Source organism: Hesperophylax consimilis, chromosome 25 (assembly GCF_061612785.1).
Source record: "Hesperophylax consimilis isolate HC1 chromosome 25, BYU_Hcon_1.0, whole genome shotgun sequence".
Lineage (NCBI taxonomy): Eukaryota > Metazoa > Arthropoda > Insecta > Trichoptera > Limnephilidae > Hesperophylax > Hesperophylax consimilis.
Genome location: NC_142860.1, coordinates 18,953,940 through 18,976,449, shown reverse-complemented (window position 1 = coordinate 18,976,449; position 22,510 = coordinate 18,953,940). Strand labels below are relative to the sequence as shown.

Below are 22,510 nucleotides of genomic sequence, written 5' to 3'. Positions count from 1 at the left end.
ACGCTATTGTGTTCAATATAGGCTACAATGAAAATGTAAATATACTACCAGAAGAATATATAAAGATGTAACAAGACATACCCAATAGACTGTAGTATGTACACAATTGCTGACCCTGTAAAAATCGCAAGTGCGCCCCACTGTTGAATTTGACATAATACTCTGCAGAATCGGGTGAACAAAAGAATTGCAATCTTTTCAGCACAGACATCAGGTTGGGATGCTGTCCTTACTCTACTGGTATTTTAATGGATGATGCTTCAAAGAACTAGCTTCATCGATCCCTTCAGTACTAGTGCATAGTCAGGAATCATGCCAAACGCGCGCCCAACATTTGTAAACGGTTCACAGGTCATTTGTCGCATTTGAATCGGTCGTTTCCCCAAATTATTCTTGAGTTCAACAGCTGTTCAAGTGTTAGTATTACTGTAATAACTCTAATATATTGTCTATGATTCTACATGATTGTCTTTACTTGATACTTTTGCTGACAAGCACTTGTTAAACGATTTTCAACCAGAGTAGTTAATAAGTAACAGCACTTTGGATTTATTGGTCGGCCTCTGTGTTTCCTCCCTCCTACAACATGGGTCTCTTCAAGACCTTCCTATCCTCAAAAAGATCCTCCATATAGAACCCCGAAAGATAACTTAAATACATAGGAGGAGTTAATGTAAAAAAAGACCAATCTTATTGGAGAAAAAAGGTAGTACATAGTCATTTTCGTTTCCTGTGACAAATTTATCAACAAAAAACTTTTCTTCACATTATGTCACCAATGGTTAAAACTGTAGACCAGTAAAGGCCTACTCACTTACTGTTCAAAGCTGTGGGAATGGGACGGTGTGTACCACACGGTACAATTCATTCTTGTTAGTTATTATGACCTGTCGGTTTGTGTACCACACAGCCATAGTGTGTTCAATTCCAATCACATCACAAGCAACATTTTCTACTTACTGTGGTGGTAGTAGGAGATTTTAAATTATTGTCAGGTTATTCGTAACCCGGGAATGGTTGTCTTTCATTAAAAAATAAAAATTTAAAAAAAGTTTTGACATGAAGTCACCGCAGAAGAAAAAATTATTTTTTCTTTGAAAAAATTACATCAGGAATTGCTGGTTAAATTAATCTATTGGGTAAGTCTTGTTAAACCTCGAATAGTGAAATAACAATGGTTGAGTGTTATGAGTTAATTGATAAATATGTAAAATTAAAATGATAATGAAATTTGCAATGATTCAAAATTTACCCATAATGTGCTCATAATTATCTACATATTTATGGCTAAAACAATTTCAGTAAACATGATATTTTAAATAAACTCCCCCACAGAAGGCTCTGCAGAATAGAATTTTCTTCAGGGCATAGTCCTACGCTGTGTGGAAGGTATTTTTGAGGAAAGTACGGAGAGGAAGTTCTAAGAAGGAATAAGGTAGGAGGTGGGTAAGAATCTGCGGTCAGTGTAACAGGAGTGACGGACATATGAATTCATCCCTCGGTTGGGTTGATAGAGTCCAGCTAGAGAGGTCAAAGGCCGGCCTCTCCTGATATCCCGCCTTGCATGCAGTTGGTGAACGGACATTCAAAGAATAATTTGAAAGGTATTTTAAATAAATTAGCTTGTTTGTTTATATTAATTACCACAATTAACAAATTATGAACAACGACAAACACAATGAAAATTAATTATTGACATTTATTTAATAGTACAGTTAAAACAAAAAATGATTTTATGTCATCAATACTTAAATGCCATCTGTGAATTTTTCCGAAAGTTTAACCATTAGTCATTTATCACAATTTATGAACTAACTAACTAACTAACTAACTAACTAACCATCACGCCGTTTCCCCGCAGGGGTAGGAAGAGAGGACGGACCGCCAAACAACTCGGTCTTGGCACACACTTCTTGCCTCATTCACATTCATACATCGTCTCATACATACTCTTCTATTATTCTGACTCTTGACATGGCCCGACTCGAGTATCTGATTCACTTGATCGTGCCATGTCTTCCTCGGGCGTCCCCGACTTCTGCTACCATTCGCATTTGCATCATATATCCTCCTTACACTCCTATCTTCGCTCATTCACTCTACATGCCCTAACCATCTAAGCTTCCCTTTCTTAATCTTAGTCATTAAGCTTACATCAGCTTTGCACTCTTTGCGGATCTCCACATTCCTCACACGATCAAACATGGTTTTACCACACATACGCCTCAGGGATCTCATTTCAAAAGCATTCAATCTACTTTCATCCTTTCTTTGCCAGTTCCGAATTTATGAACTAAGCAATTATAATTTTTATTTCTAGGTACAATAATATAATAACTTATATATATATTACCCACGCACAGGCTGCGCCTTAGTGGGTTCCCATTATTGGTATTGATTTATATAATATTGTATGTAATTAATGTAAAAATTGGGAAAAAATAAAGGAAAAAAAAGGCATTAAATTGGCACATTTCTTATATGATTATCTGAGGAGTGAATACCACCAATAAATGACACATAACTTATAATAAAAGTACATAATAACTCCAACACAAACTGAAAAGTTAATAATGAACATGGGCTTGTACTTTTGCAAAAAATGGCTTAAACAAAACTCACTTACACTAAATGTCAACAACGGCCAGAGGACAACCAGCTGAGGATTATGCTCTCAAAATACATGATTGTTAAGGAAAAAAACTTATCGCAATCATGTCACTGACCCAACATAACACACTCCAGAAATATAAAATATCTCGGCGTTGAAATCAATGAAAATCTTCGATGGGACACTCACATAAATAGCATTACAAAGAAACTTACAAAGCTTATGTACTACTTTAGAAACGTACGCAATATACAAACTAAAAATGATCTATATAAAGTCTACTATGCTCTTTGCCAATCACGCTTAGAATATGGAATTATTGGATGGGGATCTGCCTCAAACTTTCACATGAAGGAGCTCGTTAAAATACAAAAAGTGATAATAAAAATAATCCTGAAAGTACTGATAAGGACTCCATCAAAAGAAATTTTTAAAAAAATTAACGTTTTCAGCATTATAAAACTGTACTCAAAAAATGCACTACTCAATTTTAAAGAAAAATATGAACACCTTGCTGAACAACACACCTACACTACAAGAACGAAATCTTCAAATCTACTAAACATTCTAAAATTAAATACATCTTTCGGCCAAAAGAACCACTATTTCCATGCTATAAAATTATATAATGCCCTTCCTATTGAAATTAAAAACACCATGGATATAGAAAAGTTTAATAAAGACACCAAATTATGGCTAACTAAACATGAAGATGAAGAAATCATTAAATTTATGAAGTAACCCCAATGCAACCTACACAGACAACAAACATAAATACTTTTTGCTTAATTGATTTTATATTTTGTGGGAACCAATAAATTAGAAGATGAGGAAATCAATCAACACAAATACAACAACCTACAGTCCGCCTCGGAACAGGAATACCTAGTGAGGAGGACTGAGAACAAACTACATCACTTTATATCTTTTTTTTAACTTTTTTTACTTACATCACTTACTATTAAATGCCATCATCTGTGAAATAATTCTTCAAGCGAAAGATGAACCATGTTCCATAAATAATGAATTAAGCAATGAACTAATGACAAAAGGCATCACTATGATGAGAAACTAAAAGGTGAAAATCACCGATTACTGCCATCTGTTAAATAAATTTTGAAACCAAATAATGAACCATTGACTATGTACCACATTTACCGAACAAAGCTATAATAACATTTACCAAAAGGTTATAATGACCCGTTTAACTCAGACTAATTACGTGTAATTTCTACTGAAAGTGAAACTCATCAATGAAGCCCTCTGCGAAAAAATTCTAGAAGTTGAAAGATGAACCATAATAATACATGTACGACAAATAATGAACAAGCAACAATAATAATAAAGGAATACATTAACCCCTCGGGTATTTATGTCTAGTTTACGGCACAAACTGAGAAGGACTCATTATTTGGAGGACTTTGTATTTTCGTCTAAAAGTTTACCATATTTCCAAATAATTGTAATTTATCCCTAAAAGTCATCGACCATAAAATTTTGCATATTTGTGCAAGATTTGTAAAATTTTGTGAATTTTTTATTAATTTATATTATGAAATAAAATAAGTGAAATGACAATAATCTTCATAAAAGTTTAGTGTAAATAAATATGTTTTCAAGTTTCAAACACAGTGGTAACTCTACAGTTTACTAATTTGTGGCACGTTCCAGACTGGAAGATACTCTCAGTATCGCCATGGTGTAAGACCACCATTCAGAATTGAAACGTTGCTTGATATGGCTTTAGACTTGTTTGGTGATCAGATCTAAATAGTCAGGTAGTTCCCCACCTACCTCTTTCCCATCTCCTTCCCCTCCCCACTACCCTCTGACTCACAACATTCCTTAAATGGGGATGCCATAGTCTCACTAGCTCCAGACGTTTGGAAGCAGTTGGGACTCTTGTGCGGTATTCACAAAAAAATGAAAAAATAATGGGCATGTACAAAACATTCATCCATTTTTGAAAATACAATTTTAATATTTTTAATTGCATATGTCCATTCGTAATATTTTATGTTTTGATAGACTTTCATCTGCTTTCAAAAACATTTATTTTTGATATACATTCAATTAAAAATAATTTAATTAATTTAATTTAATTTAATCTATTTAAAAATTAAGGTAAGCCGGGGATATTTCTGATTAAATCTCATAATACCCGAGGAGTTAATTTGATGCGATTAACTAAATAATTAAATTCACAAATTACCGCCATCTGTGAAACAATTATTGAAGTTTGAATGATGAACCATGAAATAATATACACCACAAAAAATGAACAAAGCAATAATAACAATTACAAAAAGGTTATGTATAATGGCACATTTAATTCATACTAAAACATAATTCCAACTTGTGATTTACTAAAAAAAGTGTATTTCATCAATAAAACGCCATCTGTGAATTCACTTTTGACGTGTTTACCTTTCAGCCTAATTTGAACATCTCCCGGTTTCTTTCTCTCACTGGTTGGTTTATGAATATTTTTATCTTCCCCTGAAAGGCATTGGAAAATGGCATCTGTTTTCAAGGTTTAAAAAATAAATGTGAGCAATTGACAGCTACTTTTAAACTGTTGCTCAAATTGTTCATTAAATATATACATGCAGTAATCATTAGTATTATGAATTGTCTTTTTTTAAAGAATCGATAAAAAGCCAATGAGATTGCTCCAGATTTTCTAAGGCACGCTTTGCGACAGGCATGCGTTTTAGGCATGCTAGCAGTTTCCACATGTAAAAAGGCAGTGCTGTTATCCAGAGGGTTTCCGGAAATCCGTTTATGTGATATACACAATGTACGAACATTCGCAGCCAAAGCGTGAAACTGGTAAATCCATCACATTTTTGGAGTATAATTTTTTTGATTTGCTTTCGTTTTTAAGTAACTCGAGGTGGAAGTTGTAACTTTTTATGTCAAGTAAAAAAAATGGGTTAATATAATTTGACTTCCTCAATCCATACACAGAAAAATAAAGAAAACATCAGGCTAAAAAAAGTAACAACACAATAATGTACCCAGATTTAGCAAATTCAAAGAAAAATGTAAAAATGATGAATTTAATAAAATAAGAATTTTGAGTGTAAATTAAAATACAAAATGTACCTATGTTTATACTAAACCATATGAGCGGACCTATTTTAAGTGTATTAAATTAAAATAATTAAATGAAATATCAGCTGTAATGTGTTTTAAAATGCATCGAATGCACCCGGCTACAAAAGGTTTTAAGGTTGCTGAAAAAAATGAAAAGAGGAAAAAAATTATTATCTAGATTGAAAATACTCTGATACTCAGATTCACCAGTTTCCCGCTTGCTCTAAGAGTTATTGTAAATATTTGTACTATTAATAAACATTTGTTTGTATGTATATGATTTATGTAATGTATAAAATAGCAGTACGGTACAGCTGAGAGCTCAGTTTTAATATTTCACTCTTTCTCATGCCGCATGTAACAGAAATAGATGTTACAAAAAAGCTCTTATTGGCACATTGGCAGGATACTAGCCGCTAGCTGCAAGGTCGTTTTTTTCCTGAACCTTCTCAAAAAATATGAATACATATACAAGAAAGTGGAAGACTTTTGAGTTGGTAACCTGTTATGTATTATGAAAATTACATAATACCACTACCAAAAGGACATCTTAAATGGTTAACTTTTACTGCTTTTTAATAAAGGTTAAACTCAGCCATCTAAATAAACAGGCAAAACACCTTTAAAAGAACTGAACAGGAAGAAAGTAACCACAATTCATAATATATAAAAGTCAATATGACAATAAAATCACAAAAAAAAAAAATTATATATGTACTTGGAAAATGCAATCCACTTAGGGAACTAATCATGTTCATTTCAAGATTATGTAGGTAATTAGTAAGAAGAATTTTCGTGTTTTTTACCTTTAAGTCTAAGATTCTTTTCTTGAGAAGCGTCCATCCCTTCACTTGGCGTCAGGCTTTTGATTTCATTACTGGTATTTGGTCCGTCCGTCAATACAGCGTCCACCGTCACCAATTCAAATATATTATTTGTCCTATTCAATATCTGAAATAATACACTTAGTTTCATGATAAAATATTGAAAAATCCTTTAATTAAAGGTACCCCATGCCTCCAGCTATATCAGTTCAATGATAAAGGTGTCCCAACATTACTTGGAATCAGTTTCCCTAAAACAAATATGTATTAGGAAAAAAAACACATTCAATTGTATTCGGAACACAAAAATAGTTTTTCTCTGGGGAACGTCAGTATTATAGTATACATATTGATACAATTGTATAACTTCAATGAGCCTACAAGCATTGATTTGACCAGAGATGTGCAAAATGGGTACCCAAAACCATCTGAAATGCAAAATGGAAATGAGTCAAAACTTTTCCATTTGAAAATGCAAAATGCAAAATGGTTTTTAGAAAAGCACTTCAAATGCAAAATGCAAAAAAACATATTTACAAAATGCATTGAAAATGCAAAATGGTTTCTCAGATCAAACAATTAAAATAATTTTAGAGTTTTTAAACAAATTTGTCATTTAATAATGGACATCAATGTAGAATAAACATATTACATGATGGTAAATCCAAAAACACCACGACTACAGATTATGAAACCACAAAAAACTTGCGCGGGACTAATGTTGCCAACGTAAAAACATAGAAACTGCTATCTAACATTTTATAGTACAGCGTCATGGCCCCATGTTCAGTATTTTTTGTAATGGTATCACTCAATTACTAGGGAATAATTAGGGAGCAACTTGACAAATGTAAATTATCTCTCATAGCAAGGTTGAGGACCGACTGATATTTGGGGCTTGTGAAAAAAAGATGAATGGAGATAGTAGGAAGAATGTTGCAAATAAGCATTTAAAATGGAAAATGCATTGAGAAAAGCATTTAAAATGCAAAATGCAAAATGGTTTTTAGAAAAGCATTTAAAATGCAAAATGGAAAATACCCATTTTGCATTTCCATTTGAAATGGATTTATTTGAAATAAAGCACATCTCTGGATTTGATAACACAAACAATTGCATTCGGAACACAAGAATGGTATTCTACAAGATGGTTTAACTCAACTGGAAGACCCGTCCTACAAGATAATTATTTAGGGGTTACTTACAGTTTGAAACTTAAAAGCTATCAAGGGCCTGACTAGATCGAACCACTTGGTGATTTTCTTCCCCAGGAGATCGGGCAGGATTACCATCAGTGAGTTTCCAATACTACGTACTATCATATCCGATCTGAAAATAGTAACACTCAATTTATTATTACAACCTTTTAATTGTAAAATTATTTAGCTAATGTACATTCAATTGTCTAGCCCCAACCAACATTTATGGGTCATACGTAAAGCCTAAGTGTCAATGAATTAATGACCATGAAAGGAAATTCATTATAAGCCAATACTTATTTCATATTTTATGGCCCACTCCTGTTGTTTTTTAGTCGTTCCCTCATTGCCGAGAATCCTCACACCAACTCCAAAATTAGGTTAAGTTAAATTAATGCATGATGCAATCATTAGCATGTTGTCATTGTTGTCACAGTTTTATTTTCTATTGTTTATTTATTTACTTAAAAATATACCCACCAAACTATTTATTCATATTCATATTCTGTATGTACAGGCGCAGACAAACAATTCATCTTGATATTTTGAAGCATAACTTCTAAAAAGTGTTTTTCCTAAGATAATAAAATTAGCGGGCTCTATGAATGTGCAGTTTATGAATAATTTTAAGATTACTCTGTCAGTATGTCGGCCATTCTCTAATGGAAATTATATTTTTAATCTTAAATATTTGTACCTAATTTTCGATAGTGTGTTTAAGTCACGTACATAGAATTAATCGGTATTGGTAGGCACATACCCGAACACAATGCAGAAAGGGAAGATCTCAAAGAGCACGGAGGCGCTGATGGGCAGGTGCTTCTCCTCGCGTGTCATGGCCAGCGAGGCGAGCGTGAAGGCGCGGTTGTCAAAGGTCAGCTGGAAGGTGACATGCGTGGTGTCAAACAATAGCTCCTCGCGCACCAGCTCGATGTGCATCTCTTTGTGGTAGAAGTGTCGCGCCACCTTCAAAGAGAAATGATTCAGTTGAATATATTTTAACATTACATTGGACACCTTACTACAATACTCGAACTGGACACCGATTCGAGAATAAAGACCACAGGGGAAAAACAAGAAATATCAGTTAAAATCAAAATGCATGGAAAGCAAGAGACATGAGCGTCCAAGCGCAAACAGACTTTTTGTTCAACAAAGGCTTAACATTTTTTGAGTAATTTACCACATTTTGAAAGGAAGAAAGTTTAAGTTTTTTATTTTATTTTATTTGGTTTTATGGCCTATGAGGATTTTACATGGATTTTAAGAACAGAATATACCTACTGAGCTATCGAAAATTACACATTTTTTTAAAAGCATTATACTACAGCTGTTAACTGATATAAGTTATAGTAGGGAAAACAAAGAAAATAGAAGAAAGAAATAAAATTGTTTGTAAAGAACATTTTATATAAAAAAATACTGTGGGTATGAAAAATACTGTATAAGTGGGAAAAACCGTTAGAAATAAATTTAAGTGACAAAATACTGATGTTGGTGGGAAAAAGAGCTAACAATGAATATAAGTGACAAAATATTGATGTTGGTGGGAAAAAGCGCTAACAGTTAATGTATGTGACAAAATACTAATGGAGGTGGGAAATAACATTAACAATGAATGTAAGTGACAAAATACTGATGTTGCGTGGAAAACACATTAACAATGAATGTGAGTGACAAAATACTGATTTTGGTGGGAAAAAGCGTTAACAATGAATGTAGGTGACAAAATACTGATGTTGGTGGGAAAAAGCGTTAACAATGAATGTAGGTGACAAAATACTGATGTTGGTGGGAAAAAGCGTTAACAATGAATGTAGGTGACGAAATACTGATGTTGGTGGGAAAAAGCGTTAACAATGAATTTAGGTGACGAAATACTGATGTTGGTGGGAAAAAGCGTTAACAATGAATGTAGGTGACAAAATACTGATGTTGGTGGGAAAAAGCGTTAACAATGAATGTAGGTGACAAAATACTGATGTTGGTGGGAAAAAGCGTTAACAATGAATGTAGGTGACAAAATACTGATGTTGGTGGGAAAAAGCGTTAACAATGAATGTAGGTGACAAAATACTGATGTTGTTAGGAAAAAGCGTTAACAATGAATGTAGGTGACAAAATACTGATGTTGGTGGGAAAAAGCGTTAACAATGAATGTAGGTGACAAAATACTGATGTTGGTGTGAAAAAGCGCTAACAATGAATTTAAGTGAAAAAATACTGATGTTGGTGTGAAAAAGCGTTAACAATGAATGAAGGTGACAAAATACTGATGTTGGTGTAAAAAGCGTTAACAATGAATGTAGGTGACAAAATACTGATGTTGGTGGGAAAAAGCGTTAACAATGAATTTAGGTGACAAAATACTGATGTTGGTGGGAAAAAGCGTTAACAATGAATGTAGGTGACAAAATACTGATGTTGGTGGGAAAAAGCGTTAACAATGAATGTAGGTGACAAAATACTGATGTTGGTGGGAAAAAGCATTAACAATGAATGTAGGTGACAAAATACTGATGTTGCGTGGAAAACACATTAACAATGAATGTGAGTGACAAAATACTGATTTTGGTGGGAAAAAGCGTTAACAATGAATGTAGGTGACAAAATACTGATGTTGGTGTGAAAAAGCGTTAACAATGAATGTAGGTGACAAAATACTGATATTGGTGGGAAAAAGCGTTAACAATGAATGTAGGTGACAAAATACTGATGTTGGTGGGAAAAAGCGTTAACAATGAATGTAGGTGACAAAATACTGATGTTGGTGGGAAAAAGCGTTAACAATGAATGTAGGTGACAAAATACTGATGTTGGTGGGAAAAAGCGCTAACAATGAATGAAAGAGACAAAATACTGATGTTGTTGGGAAAAAGCGCTAACAATGAATGAAAGAGACAAAATATTGATGTTGGTGGGAAAAAGCGCTAACAATGAATGAAAGAGACAAAATACTGATGTTGTTGGGAAAAAGCGCTAACAATGAATGAAAGAGACAAAATACTGATGTTGGTGGGAAAAAGCGCTAACAATGAATGAAAGAGACAAAATACTGATGTTGGTGGGAAAAAGCGCTAACAATGAATGAAAGAGACAAAATACTGATGTTGGTGGGAAAAAGCGCTAACAATGAATGAAAGAGACAAAATACTGATGTTGGTGGGAAAAAGCGCTAACAATGAATGAAAGAGACAAAATACTGATGTTGGTGGGAAAAAGCGCTAACAATGAATGTTAGTGATAAAATCCCGACGTTGCAAAAAAACACCGCGCTCTGTATTCAAATATACAAGTTAAACACAGAATAATTAAAATGTACACCTATATGAAACCAACTAGGTTCCGACCGCAATTTGACACGTGAATTTTTAGTCAATTATTTTTACATCAAACAATAAAGAAGGGTGGCAATAATGTGCATAATACATTTGTCTAAGAAAATGTGTATTTTTTTTCGTTACCACTAATTTTAGTTTAGTGAGCCATTTTTTTTGTTTGATTTCAAAATATTATTATTTCGAAAAATAAATTTGAAATCGTATTTCATCATTTTTCAAAAACAGTTTTTAGTTTTTAGATACCTTCAAAAATATTCCATTTATTTGGATTTTATTGCGAAGCAGAAATACACACCAACTATACGACTTTCTCAGAGGCTATAGTGAAAAGTGATATAGACATTAAAAACGACGAGAAAGCACTAACATATAAACCTAACCAACGTAATTTATTTAATCTAGTTTTTGTTTCATGCCTTTTTATGACTTTCTATCACTTTTTAAAGGTGTGTTGAAATTTCATTTTGATGAGTTATGTGGTCACCAGAAATATTATGCTGTGTATAAATAGGTGAAATTTACCGCGAGCCAAGCCAAAAATACCGAGACGAGCAAACAGCGCGAAATGTTGCTATTGTGTTATTTCCAGAGATGTGCTTTATTTCAAATAAATCCATTTCAAATGGAAATGCAAAATGGGTATTTTCCATTTTACATTTTAAATGCTTTTCTAAAAACCATTTTGCATTTTGCATTTTAAATTGTTTTCTCAATGCATTTTCCATTTTAAATGCTTTTTTGCAACATTCTTCCTACTATCTCCACTCGTCTTTTTTTCATAAGCCCCAAATATCAGTTGGTCCTCAACCTCGCCATGAGAGATAATTTACATTTGTCAAGTTGCTCCCTGGTAGGAGCCCTAGCAATTGAGTGATACCATTACAAAAAATACTGATTCTAATACTGAACATGGGTCCATGACGCTGTAATATTAAATGTTAGATAGAAGTTTCTATGTTTTTACGTTGGCAACATTAGTCCCGCGCAAATTTTTTGTGGTTTCATAATCTGTAGTCGCAGTGTTTTTATGGAATTACTATCATGTAATATGTTTGTTCTATATTGATGTCCATTATTAAATGACAAAATTGTTTAAAAATTCTATAATTATTTTGATTGTTTGACCTGAGAAACCATTTTGCATTTTCAATGCATTTTGAAAATGGGTATTTTGAATTTTGCATTTGAAATGCTTTTCTAAAAACCATTTTGCATTTTCAAATGGAAAAGTTTTGATCCATTTCCATTTTGCATTTCAAATGGTTTTGGGTACCCATTTTGCACATCTCTGGTTATTTCCCATAATTCGTGGCTCGATTCGCGGTAAACTTCTCCAGTTTATACGCCGCCTAATATGACTCGGAAAAAAGTTAAGCACACTCACCTCCCTGATCTGCCCCATGGTATAGTAAACGAACCCCCTCCTCTTGCTTCTGTAGTGCAGAGTAAGTCCCTGCCTCGACTCGTTTTCGCATATGAAGGACGGTGCCCGCATCCTCGGGTAGGAGAACTTGAGGTACTCGTGCAGGTTGTCCAGCCCGTTGAGGAAGTCGCGCATGTGCCTGCCCAGCACGCTCAGCACGCGGTCGTAGCCGTACTGACTCACAAATCCCACAAAGTGCACGCCCATTTGGTCCATGAACTCGCGCTCGCTTACTCCGAGGACCTACAAAGTAAACAATGTGTTATTAACATCGCAAAATGCAATAAATTAACATTTACACGTAATAAAAATAAAATATCCTTTGTATACACACTAAACGGCACACACATCAATGAAGTAAAATATATCAGGGACCTTGGGGTAACACTGGGTGTGAAATTAAACTTTATCCAACACACTGATGACATCATTAACAAAGCCAATAAAATGCTGGGATTTATAATTCGCATAGCAAAACCCTTCCACAACATAAACACTCTATATTCCCTTTACACCTCATATATTCACTGAACACTGTACACCGATCTGGACTCCTTTATACCAAGCCCATATCCAGAGGCGGATTTGCAGTCTTGGCCGCCCTAGGCCCCAGACCATGTAGCCGCCCCTTTCTCAGTACCCATCATATTGACCAGGAGTATCCAAACTTTTCAGTAAGTTCCTAGGGTCAAAACCGTTTTAATTTTCCTGCCATTATCATTCATGGTTCATGGGGTGAGATTTGTCCAGGTCTTGGCGGCGGATACGTCTGCCCACCTGCTGCGTGGCGTGCCGGATCGAGAAATACTGGGTGAGGGAGACCTTTTGACCTTTCCAGCCGGACTATCTTGACCCATCGCCTTGCACCGCAGTTGGAGGGATGTATTCATGTTGTTCATAATTTCTTGTTATCATCTGTGACTTTTTTGTCACGATTGGCCGCCCCTTATATCTGGCCGACCTAGGCCCGGGCCTACATAGGCCTAAGGGCAAATCCGCCTCTGCCCATATCGAAAGAATAGAAAGAATTAATTTTTTTTTTTTAAATACATTCATTATAAACTATACTTAGGACGGGTTGTTTCGGAGAACTTGAACAATTCTTCAAATTTCAAAGTTAATTTTCAAGTTCTGTGAAAGATATTTTTAAGTTCTGTTTTTATTTCAGTTCTGTCAAGCAACTAGCCTATAATGATATGATAACAGAATTTGAATAGGATTTTCACAGAACCCGTAAATGAACGTTGAAATTTGATGAATTGTTCAAATTCTCCGAAACAACCCGTCCTAACACTTCTCAAATTATACGTACTCAAATATTACACGACGTCTAATTTTTGATCAAATCTTATTATAAAATCCTAAATAATGGTCTGGACTCACCAGAACGTACCAATTTAATAAATCTTCATATTCCGTCTAGATCAACCCGACAATCTGATTTATTTTATCTACCCGCGTGTAGAACAAACATTCGAAAAAATTCCTCGTATATGTGCACAATATAATACAAAATTTTACAGCATTGACATTTTTGGTAATAACCTAAAGAAATATCGATATGAAGTAATGCGTACGATCGAATATTAATATGAGAGTATGGAATGTATCGGCAGCATCTCCTATCCTCTTCCTCTCCCCTTCCTTTAACACCAAATTAATTTTAAGATACTAAAACTTCATTTCTAATGCACTTTAACATTATAAACTTCTGTGGCTTGACTTCAGTTAACTTGTATATTTATCTCGTATATTATACAAAAGCTGTTTGTTTCTTACAAAATAAATAAACATAATCTCTATGTTCCTGATGGTTATCTCCGTCACCGACAGCATAGACTGGTTTATCTCCCAGCCTGCAGGACTAACTTGCCTGCAGGTCATGCAGGTGGGGAGAGCAGTCTTGCTGTTGAACAGAATCAATTCGGATATCGACATATTTAGCAGAAGGTGAAGCTGCCTTTAAGGCAAGCTCTATTGATGCTGGTATTTATTTATTTTTATTTAAGTACATAAAACAGGCATGGTGCCCAAAATTTTACATACATGGATGTTTAAATACATAATAATAACAAAAATAGTAACAAAATGAATAAGCTAAATATGCAGAAGTAAATAACAAATAAGAATGGGTAAAAGGTAAATACAAATATGTTCATAAACGATTTGTTATTGTCACACCTGTACTGGTGAGACACTGATTAGGTAGGTACAATGTTGCTTCTCTTTAAATAAAGGGCTTCATCACAATATCAGCCTAATATGATTAAAGGTAATACATTTTTTTTGAAGTGTTTAAATTGGTCATTAAAAATGTCTATTTCATTATTAGAGCCATGTATAATGTTATAATTTCTTAATGTTCGCGGTACAGGGGAAAATATCCTGTATTTGTGTGGTAGGCTTTAATATAGTAAATGTCTTTCATCCTCCTTGTTGATTTTCTTGATGGTATACCTATTGATGTTAATTTGGGATAAAATGTTTGGTGTATCAACTGATGCATGTATAATTTTGTGTAGGAGCAGTACGTCGTATAGTTTATACACCGCTTACTTATTATGTAATACCATTTTACAAATGCACTTAAAAACGAAATAAAATGTAATTTTGTAATGTTTTTAAAGTAATAAACTAATTGAATTGAATTGAATAATTGAATGAGCGTAGCAAGGTCCTGTTTTATCTCAATATTTGTTTGTTAGGTTCCAGTTCCAGTTCAAGATGGCGACCATTTTAACCTGTCGTGTGTCGCAGTAGCCGATACATGGAGAAAAAATAGTATTGCTGATTTATTAAAATCCTCTTAAAAACGGGACAGCAGGCCGTGTCCTAATACAATGTTAGTACTTTCGATTTCTGAACATATCGGAACACTGGTTCATGCACCTGTGTTTGCCGGGTAAATATATTTATTATTTAATTATTATTTCTCATCAAAATTCCCCAATTCCAAGACTTCAGTCTCGGAAATAAATACTCTGATCTGGGAGATATATTTCATCTTAAAAAATAATCAATATAAATATTGTTTATTTCAATTCTTTTATATATCGAGACACAAATAGACATCTATAATTTCCGCAATATATATTTATTTTTATTTTGAATATATATTTATGTGAGACTTCTTATCATTTTTACTAATGTATCTTATTTTATTATATGCTTTTGTTGAAAAATTTAATATTTTTTCTTTTTTCGTTGTTTTATGTTTCCTTTATTGTTTTAATTTTGTAGAATTTATAATAACTGTGATACTCTACTATTAAACTTTGTAGTGTGTAAAAGCCCATTAGGGCGTGTAATAATAAATAAATTTAATCGCATTAATACATTCATTTTTCCTAAAAAAAAATTTTAGGGCCTGCAGTCCCGTTTTTAAGAATAGCGAAAAATTTGAAGAGATTTTTAATAAATTCGCACTATTTTAGATCAGTAAGTTTTCTCTGTGTAGGCACGATCAATAAATCATTTCTCTGAATTACAAGAAGCTGTTCTGCTGGGATTATTTGTAACACTCGGTCGGAATAACAAGTCATTTGATAAAATTGTCAGGCCCATACAAATGCGAATTAAAAGCGTATTTAATTTCGTCGTGGAGAAGTGCGTGGGTAATCCTACCTGTTGCGCCTTCTTGGCCAGGCGAGGGATGAGATTCTCAGGGAAGACCTGGTGCACGGAGAAGGAGGGCTGCTCCACACCTGCCTGCCGCCGGATATCCTCCCACCTATCCTCCCCGTACACCTGCCGGATGAACTCCGCCATGTTTTCCAGGATCAGGCCGTACATCTTGATGCCTGCAAACAAATTACAAACTATTACAAAAGAAATTCACTTGACTTTACAAATGCATGTAATGTTTTCTCCTTCCCCTCCACACATCGATCACCTCCATGATGCATTGGAGGTGCAGTGATCTCACTGGCTCCGGACAGATGGGACTTTTGGGCGGTATTCGTATAAAAAATATACTATGGGAGAGATATGATATACCACAAGCAATGACACATACGGTATTGAAATGTACATACCACATACCTATCTAGTTTGATGAGTTCAAACACTATTAGTAATGAGTGATGAGTTGAGGAGTTCTGACACTATTAGTGTTGAGTGGGGAGTTGAGGAGTTCTGACACTATTAGTGATGAATGATCAGTTCAAACACTATTAGTGATGAGTGGGGAGTTGAGGAGTTCTGAGTTTGCTATTAGTGATGAATGATGAGTTCAAAAACTATTAGTGATGAGTGGCGAGTTGAGGAGTTCAAACACTATTAGTGATGAGTGATGAGTTGATGAGTTCAAACACTATTAGTGTTGAGTGGTGAGTTGAGGAGTTCTGACACTATTAGTGATGAATGATCAGTTCAAACACTATTAGTGATGAGTGGGGAGTTGAGGAGTTCTGAGTTTGCTATTAGTGATGAGTGATGAGTTCAAACACTATTAGTGATGAGTGGTGAGTTGAGAAGTTCTGACACTATTAGAGATGAATAATGAGTTCAAACACTATCAATGATGAATGATGAGTTCAAACACTATTAGTGATGAGTGATCAGTTGACGAGTTCAAACACTATCAGTGATGAGTGATGAGTTCTGACACTACGAGTGATGAGTTGAGGAGTTCAAACACTATTAGTGTTGAGTGGTGAGTTGAGAAGTTCTGACACTATTAGAGATGAATAATGAGTTCAAACACTATTAATGATGAATGATCAGTTGACGGGTTCAAACACAATTAGTAATGAATTATGAATTGATGAATTCAAACACTGAGTGATGAGTTCAAATACAACTGGCTCGATGATGCTCACTGCAATGCTGTCTGAAATGCCGGCGAAAGGAGGAAGTACAACATGGCATAATACTCCGAAAATTCTCCTTCAGCCTCTTTCTTAATAATTTCACGACAGGTGATTCCTTTTTTTAAATATTTTTCCTCGAATCTTTGTGAAATAAATTTAATTGACAGAGAAATAAGCCACTTCAAACCATTTGAGAAGCTATCTCTTTGTGAGGAGGGAAAATGCTGTGTCGATCAAGTCGAAAGTCATCTGCAATGGAATTATGAGGAAAGTTTGTTGCGATTCAGTTGTTTAAGTAAAACAAAAATAAAAAAAACAACCTTAACCATAAAGTTTTAAATATTACAAGTCGAAATAGCTCAAGCAACTGTTGTGGCATATTAAACTTATGAAAAGTGTCTTATTTTAAAAATTATCATAATTAATCTCCGTTGGTTTGTCCGCAGTTACAAAAAAATATTGATTGTTGAGCTCTGGCGTAGTGAAAATTGTTTTTTTTTGTGTATGCAATTTTTAGATCAAGATATATTTTCAGTTTGAAACGCAATTCTTAAAAGGGGGTTGGAAATTTATTTTTCCTGCATATATATTAATTTTAAATTTCTTGTATTTGAGTAAATGTTGAAAATCTGAATGTGTTACAAATTCTAAGATCCAAAATGGATTTATTTTGGTAAATCTGAGAAGCGACCGGATTTATCAGTTACGCCTCAACAAATCCACATTTCTTACACGTGTCGTGTAACCTATAATCTGGTCTTTTCAAAAAAAGATAATTTTTGACACGGTAAAATACGGAGATTGAATCTTTACAGAAAACCCGATGGTATAAAGAATTGCTGACAGTATTTAAAAATAATTAGATTAACAGATAAAAACTACATCTAGAAATAACCAAAAAAAGTGGGTGTGTCAAGCCTACGCAAGACAGAAGTGAAACTTCTAGTTTCAGCTGATGCTTGGCGTGGCGCAGTTCGCTGGTGTCTGAGAGAGAGGAAAGAAGAGAAGAGAGAGAACGTTCGTGAGCGGCTCCCCCACCTCAACAAGGTTTCACTTCAAAAATGCCACAGCCGAGAATCGAACCTCGCTTAACTGATTGAAAGCCAACCACGCTGAGCACCAACTGTAAGCAAAGCCGCATAAATTGATTATATTATGTAGGTTCTGAAAATATGAGAGCTTGTTATGTTTTATAATGTTACCTACATCACACCCAAAATATAATATATTTTTAAAAATAATGTACAATGTACAGAAATAGAATCCCACACAAGATCGCGTAGTGCGCTCTAGCGAACGGATATTTTATCAGAGGGAGATAGTTTTAATTTTTTTTTCTGTAAATTATTACATATTATCAAAATAAATAAATTAATTAAATAAATGTAATACAATTATCATAATATACGGATTAGATAATAATTTTAATCCAACACAATAACGCAAAGCGCGCTCTAGCGGAGTAATGTTTTATCACAGTGAGATAAGTGTTTTTATTATTTTGCAATATTATTTTCTTTTAAAAAATGTTCTGACCTACTAAAAAATAAGATATTGAATGAAAAAGGCGTTAAAAACAAAAAAATAATGTGCGATGGCCGAGAATCGAACTCGGATCAACTGCTTGGAAGTCAACTATGCTGACCATTACACCACCAACGCCAGTTGTCGAGATGAGCTAAGAAGCATTTATATGTTACTTCAAAACTTTGACTAGATCAAATGAACTTTAATCGGTGGTGGGGGTACCCGCATTTTCGTTTCGGTCATGAGTCGGTTTTACTCCGGTCCTAGAAATTGCATGACGCGCGTAAAGAAGTTTCACTTCAATAATTATATAATTTAAAAACAAAATCATATTTCCCGCCCTTTCACTTCCGTACTCCCTTCAGCCTCGCAACACATCCAATAACAATAATTAATAAAGTGGATGCGATAGTCCTACTGGTTTAGAGCATACTTCTTCACAATAAGATAAAATAAAATATATTTTTTAACATTCAATATTAGATTTCAATGAATCGGAAAGTTCATAACAATGTACGCCATTATATTTCCCGCCAATATGAAATAATAAAAAAGCCTTTATCCTTATTTTTTCTGATATAACCTTGAATTTTGTAGGATTTTTTCAATTGGATATTTTTCAAAAGAATTCTGTTCGCTACAGCAGTAATATATCATTACATATCCTACATTTTTTTCTCCATTGATTCTTTACGTATCACCATTTATATGTACCTGGTTATTTGAAAATGAGATTGAAAAAAGGAGAAGGGATTATACAGGATTTTCCAATAAGAGGTGTTATTTTGATTTTCAATCGTAAAAGATCAATGTTTTCGTTGCTTGTGTGGCACGTAGCGCCGTCTTGTTGAAAGTAAACGTTGTCCAGATCAATACCATCCAATTCCGGCCATAAAAAAATCATTAATCATCTCTCGATAACGCAATCCATTCACCGTAACTGTTGCTCCAGCCTCATTTTCGAAAAAGTAAGGTCCAATGACTCGAGAGTAGAATAGAGAGGCTTTTCAACAATAACTCTTGGGTTTTCCGAGCCCCAGATGCGACAATTTTGCTTGTTGACGAAGCCACCGAGGTGGAAATGGGCCTCATCACTTAAGATGATTTACATTTGATTCACTCAAGTGAATTTTAATAATTTCAATGCGTTGTTGAAGCGCGTATCGTTCAATTTTTATTAATGGCGTAGTTTTTACTTGTCAAATGTCAAAAAATGACATCTTCAAAAGTAACATTTACCGAAATAGCGGGCTATTCAAAATAACACCTCTTATTGGAAAACCCTGTATAATCCTATTTTAGCCAGAATGTCTGGTATTGTATTTAGTTTTACGCATAGTCGGGCTTTTACATGTTTTTAAAATAATATATCCAGTGAGCTATCGAATATTATACACAATGTTTTTACAGCATGAAATAACTTTAACATGATAAACTGAATATGGAACAACATAAACAACTAGAGAACTAGTTGTTGCAGCTATAGTACTCGTACAATATGTTTGTATGTAATATAAATATTCATTATTTAATTTTAAAAAGACAGTTAAAAAAATTGGCCTAAAGAATAATATTAATAAATTAGATTTATATTAAATTTTTTAAAAAGTAGGTATATTTCGTAATTTTGGGAAAATGGAAAAAAAAGATTTTAATATTTTATATAATATGTAAAAGAAAATTTGACGAATTTTTCGCCCAAAGCGATGGAAACAGATTGAAGTATTTTTAACGATGCGCATGCCCAAAATAAATATAACATAATCTAGCGGAGTTAGTGTAGACTTAACTATTTCCAAAATCGCCGAGAGTCGTATTCCTGAGAAATTTAGACTTAATTAAACTTTGAATTGTCTTTTGCTTCCAAGTTTTCACACCCTGTTTGACACTAACTTGCGAATGTAGTTGAAACAGTTATTCAGTACGTGTCTCACTGTAACGCCATTTAAACCAGATAATACATTTGCAACTCTAACTAATAAGACAATAATTAAGAAATACATATATTTCAGTATCCGGTGAATTACAAAAGTTCATCGTTTAAAACATTCAGCTTCCAACACATGTAATAATCACTATTTTAAAACATTTTTAATAAGAAAAAAAATTATCACTCTATAACCATTTTAAAATGATTAATTTTATAACTTTACACAATAATATACACAGGTAGTCGTAGTATACAGTGTCCGGGGGTAAACTTTAGGAGGTGATTCTACGTGATGGTAGAACTAAAATAGGTAAGTAAATTTTTTCGAATCTCCATGTTATTTTCCCATGCAAAATCTTTTTCCATAGAAGAATATTTATTTTCCCATACAAACAATTCAACGTTTTTTTACCTAAAAACTACCTTAAAACGTATCTATCCTGTAGTATCATCCCCTGAAGTTAGAGCACTTTACCCCCGGACACCCTGTATAAGTTCTCTCTGTTTTCAATATTAAGTTATGGAGCAATCTACTAAAATTTGACTACCCCGTGGTCAATCGGTTAAAATCCTTGGTCCGTTTCCTAAGCACTGTTACGCAAATAAATTTGATGTATTTCAAATTAGACATTTCGTGCAGGCAATATAAGTAGTATTAACAAAAATTTATACGTAGAAATAGTAGTTCCATAGTTGTAGTTATAGTTCAATATCGCCCTCGTGAAAGACCAACATTCAACATCGAGACATTTGGCTGCTTGAAATGCCTTTAGCTGTGTTTTATTTAACATCTGAATATCCAGGTACGTCCCATCCTTCCACTTCCAAACTCGTTTAGCCTAGTACCCCACTTGCGGATTCCATAGATCTACTGACTCCGGGCAGATACAAATTTTACCGAAAAACATTTTACAATAACCGATATTTTAGAGTTCTTGCCTAAAATGACCTTTGAAATCTTCAAGGCCAATGTTGAAAATGTCAAGAGAGCTGGAGGTATCATTTAGCAGCACCATAACTCTTGTCATGCTATGCTGGGCCAGAACGTCCGTTCTGCCGTGTGGAATACAGAGCAAGTCGTGGCGTCGAACCTGACGGTAGTTGTTCGGTACAAACAATTAATAGCATTCCAATAGGTATGGGCTGTCAATGTAATAGTTTTTTTTATTTTTCGGAATAACTTTATTGAGTAAAACCTCAAATTGTAATATTTAATTATTGAAGACAATACTAAACGAAAATCTGAAACATTTGTGTTTCAGATTTTCGTTTAGAAATCGCTAATATTGTCTTCAATAATTAAATATTACAATTTGAGGTTTTACTCAATAAAGTTATTCCGAAAAATAAATCGCACATTAAAAAAAAAAAAAAAAAGATAGGTTTATCTAAAAAGACGCTGTCTAGATTACATTTTAGTTCGGGTTGAATCTTGCGATCATACATAAAGATAGTTGCCAATAAAAATGTGCAGTAAAAAATGAAGACAATGTTGGTAGTTCTTATTTGAAGTATGATACAGTTAAAAGTGACCGAGGGGGATAGGGTCCCATTAGCTCAGTGGTAGAGCGGTGTCCCGGCAAGACAAGGGTCCTGGGTTCGAGTCCTAGATGTGACCGTATCCTTTTCTGATTTTTCTGTTTCAGATTTTCGTTTAGAAATCGCTAATATTGTCTTCAATAGTTAAAATGTAATAGTTCATGATTTTAAAAGCTGTTACTACTTTAAGGGTCCCATTTCTCCTA

General features: G+C 34.0%; 1 protein-coding gene across 1 annotated transcript in view; it reads right to left on the bottom strand.

Annotated features, from left to right (window-relative positions):
• Positions 1–16,289, bottom strand: part of Gyc88E (Guanylyl cyclase at 88E) — a 30,072-nt gene extending 13,783 nt beyond the window's left edge. The window contains exons 1-5 of the mRNA XM_089646612.1: positions 16,122–16,289; positions 12,459–12,740; positions 8,494–8,699; positions 7,740–7,863; positions 6,517–6,661 (exon numbers count right to left, since the gene is read on the bottom strand). Coding sequence (XP_089502738.1) covers positions 6,517–6,661; positions 7,740–7,863; positions 8,494–8,699; positions 12,459–12,740; positions 16,122–16,289 — 925 coding nt within the window. The remainder of the gene's footprint in view (positions 1–6,516; positions 6,662–7,739; positions 7,864–8,493; positions 8,700–12,458; positions 12,741–16,121) is intronic.
• Between the last annotated feature and the right edge of the window lie 6,221 nt (positions 16,290–22,510).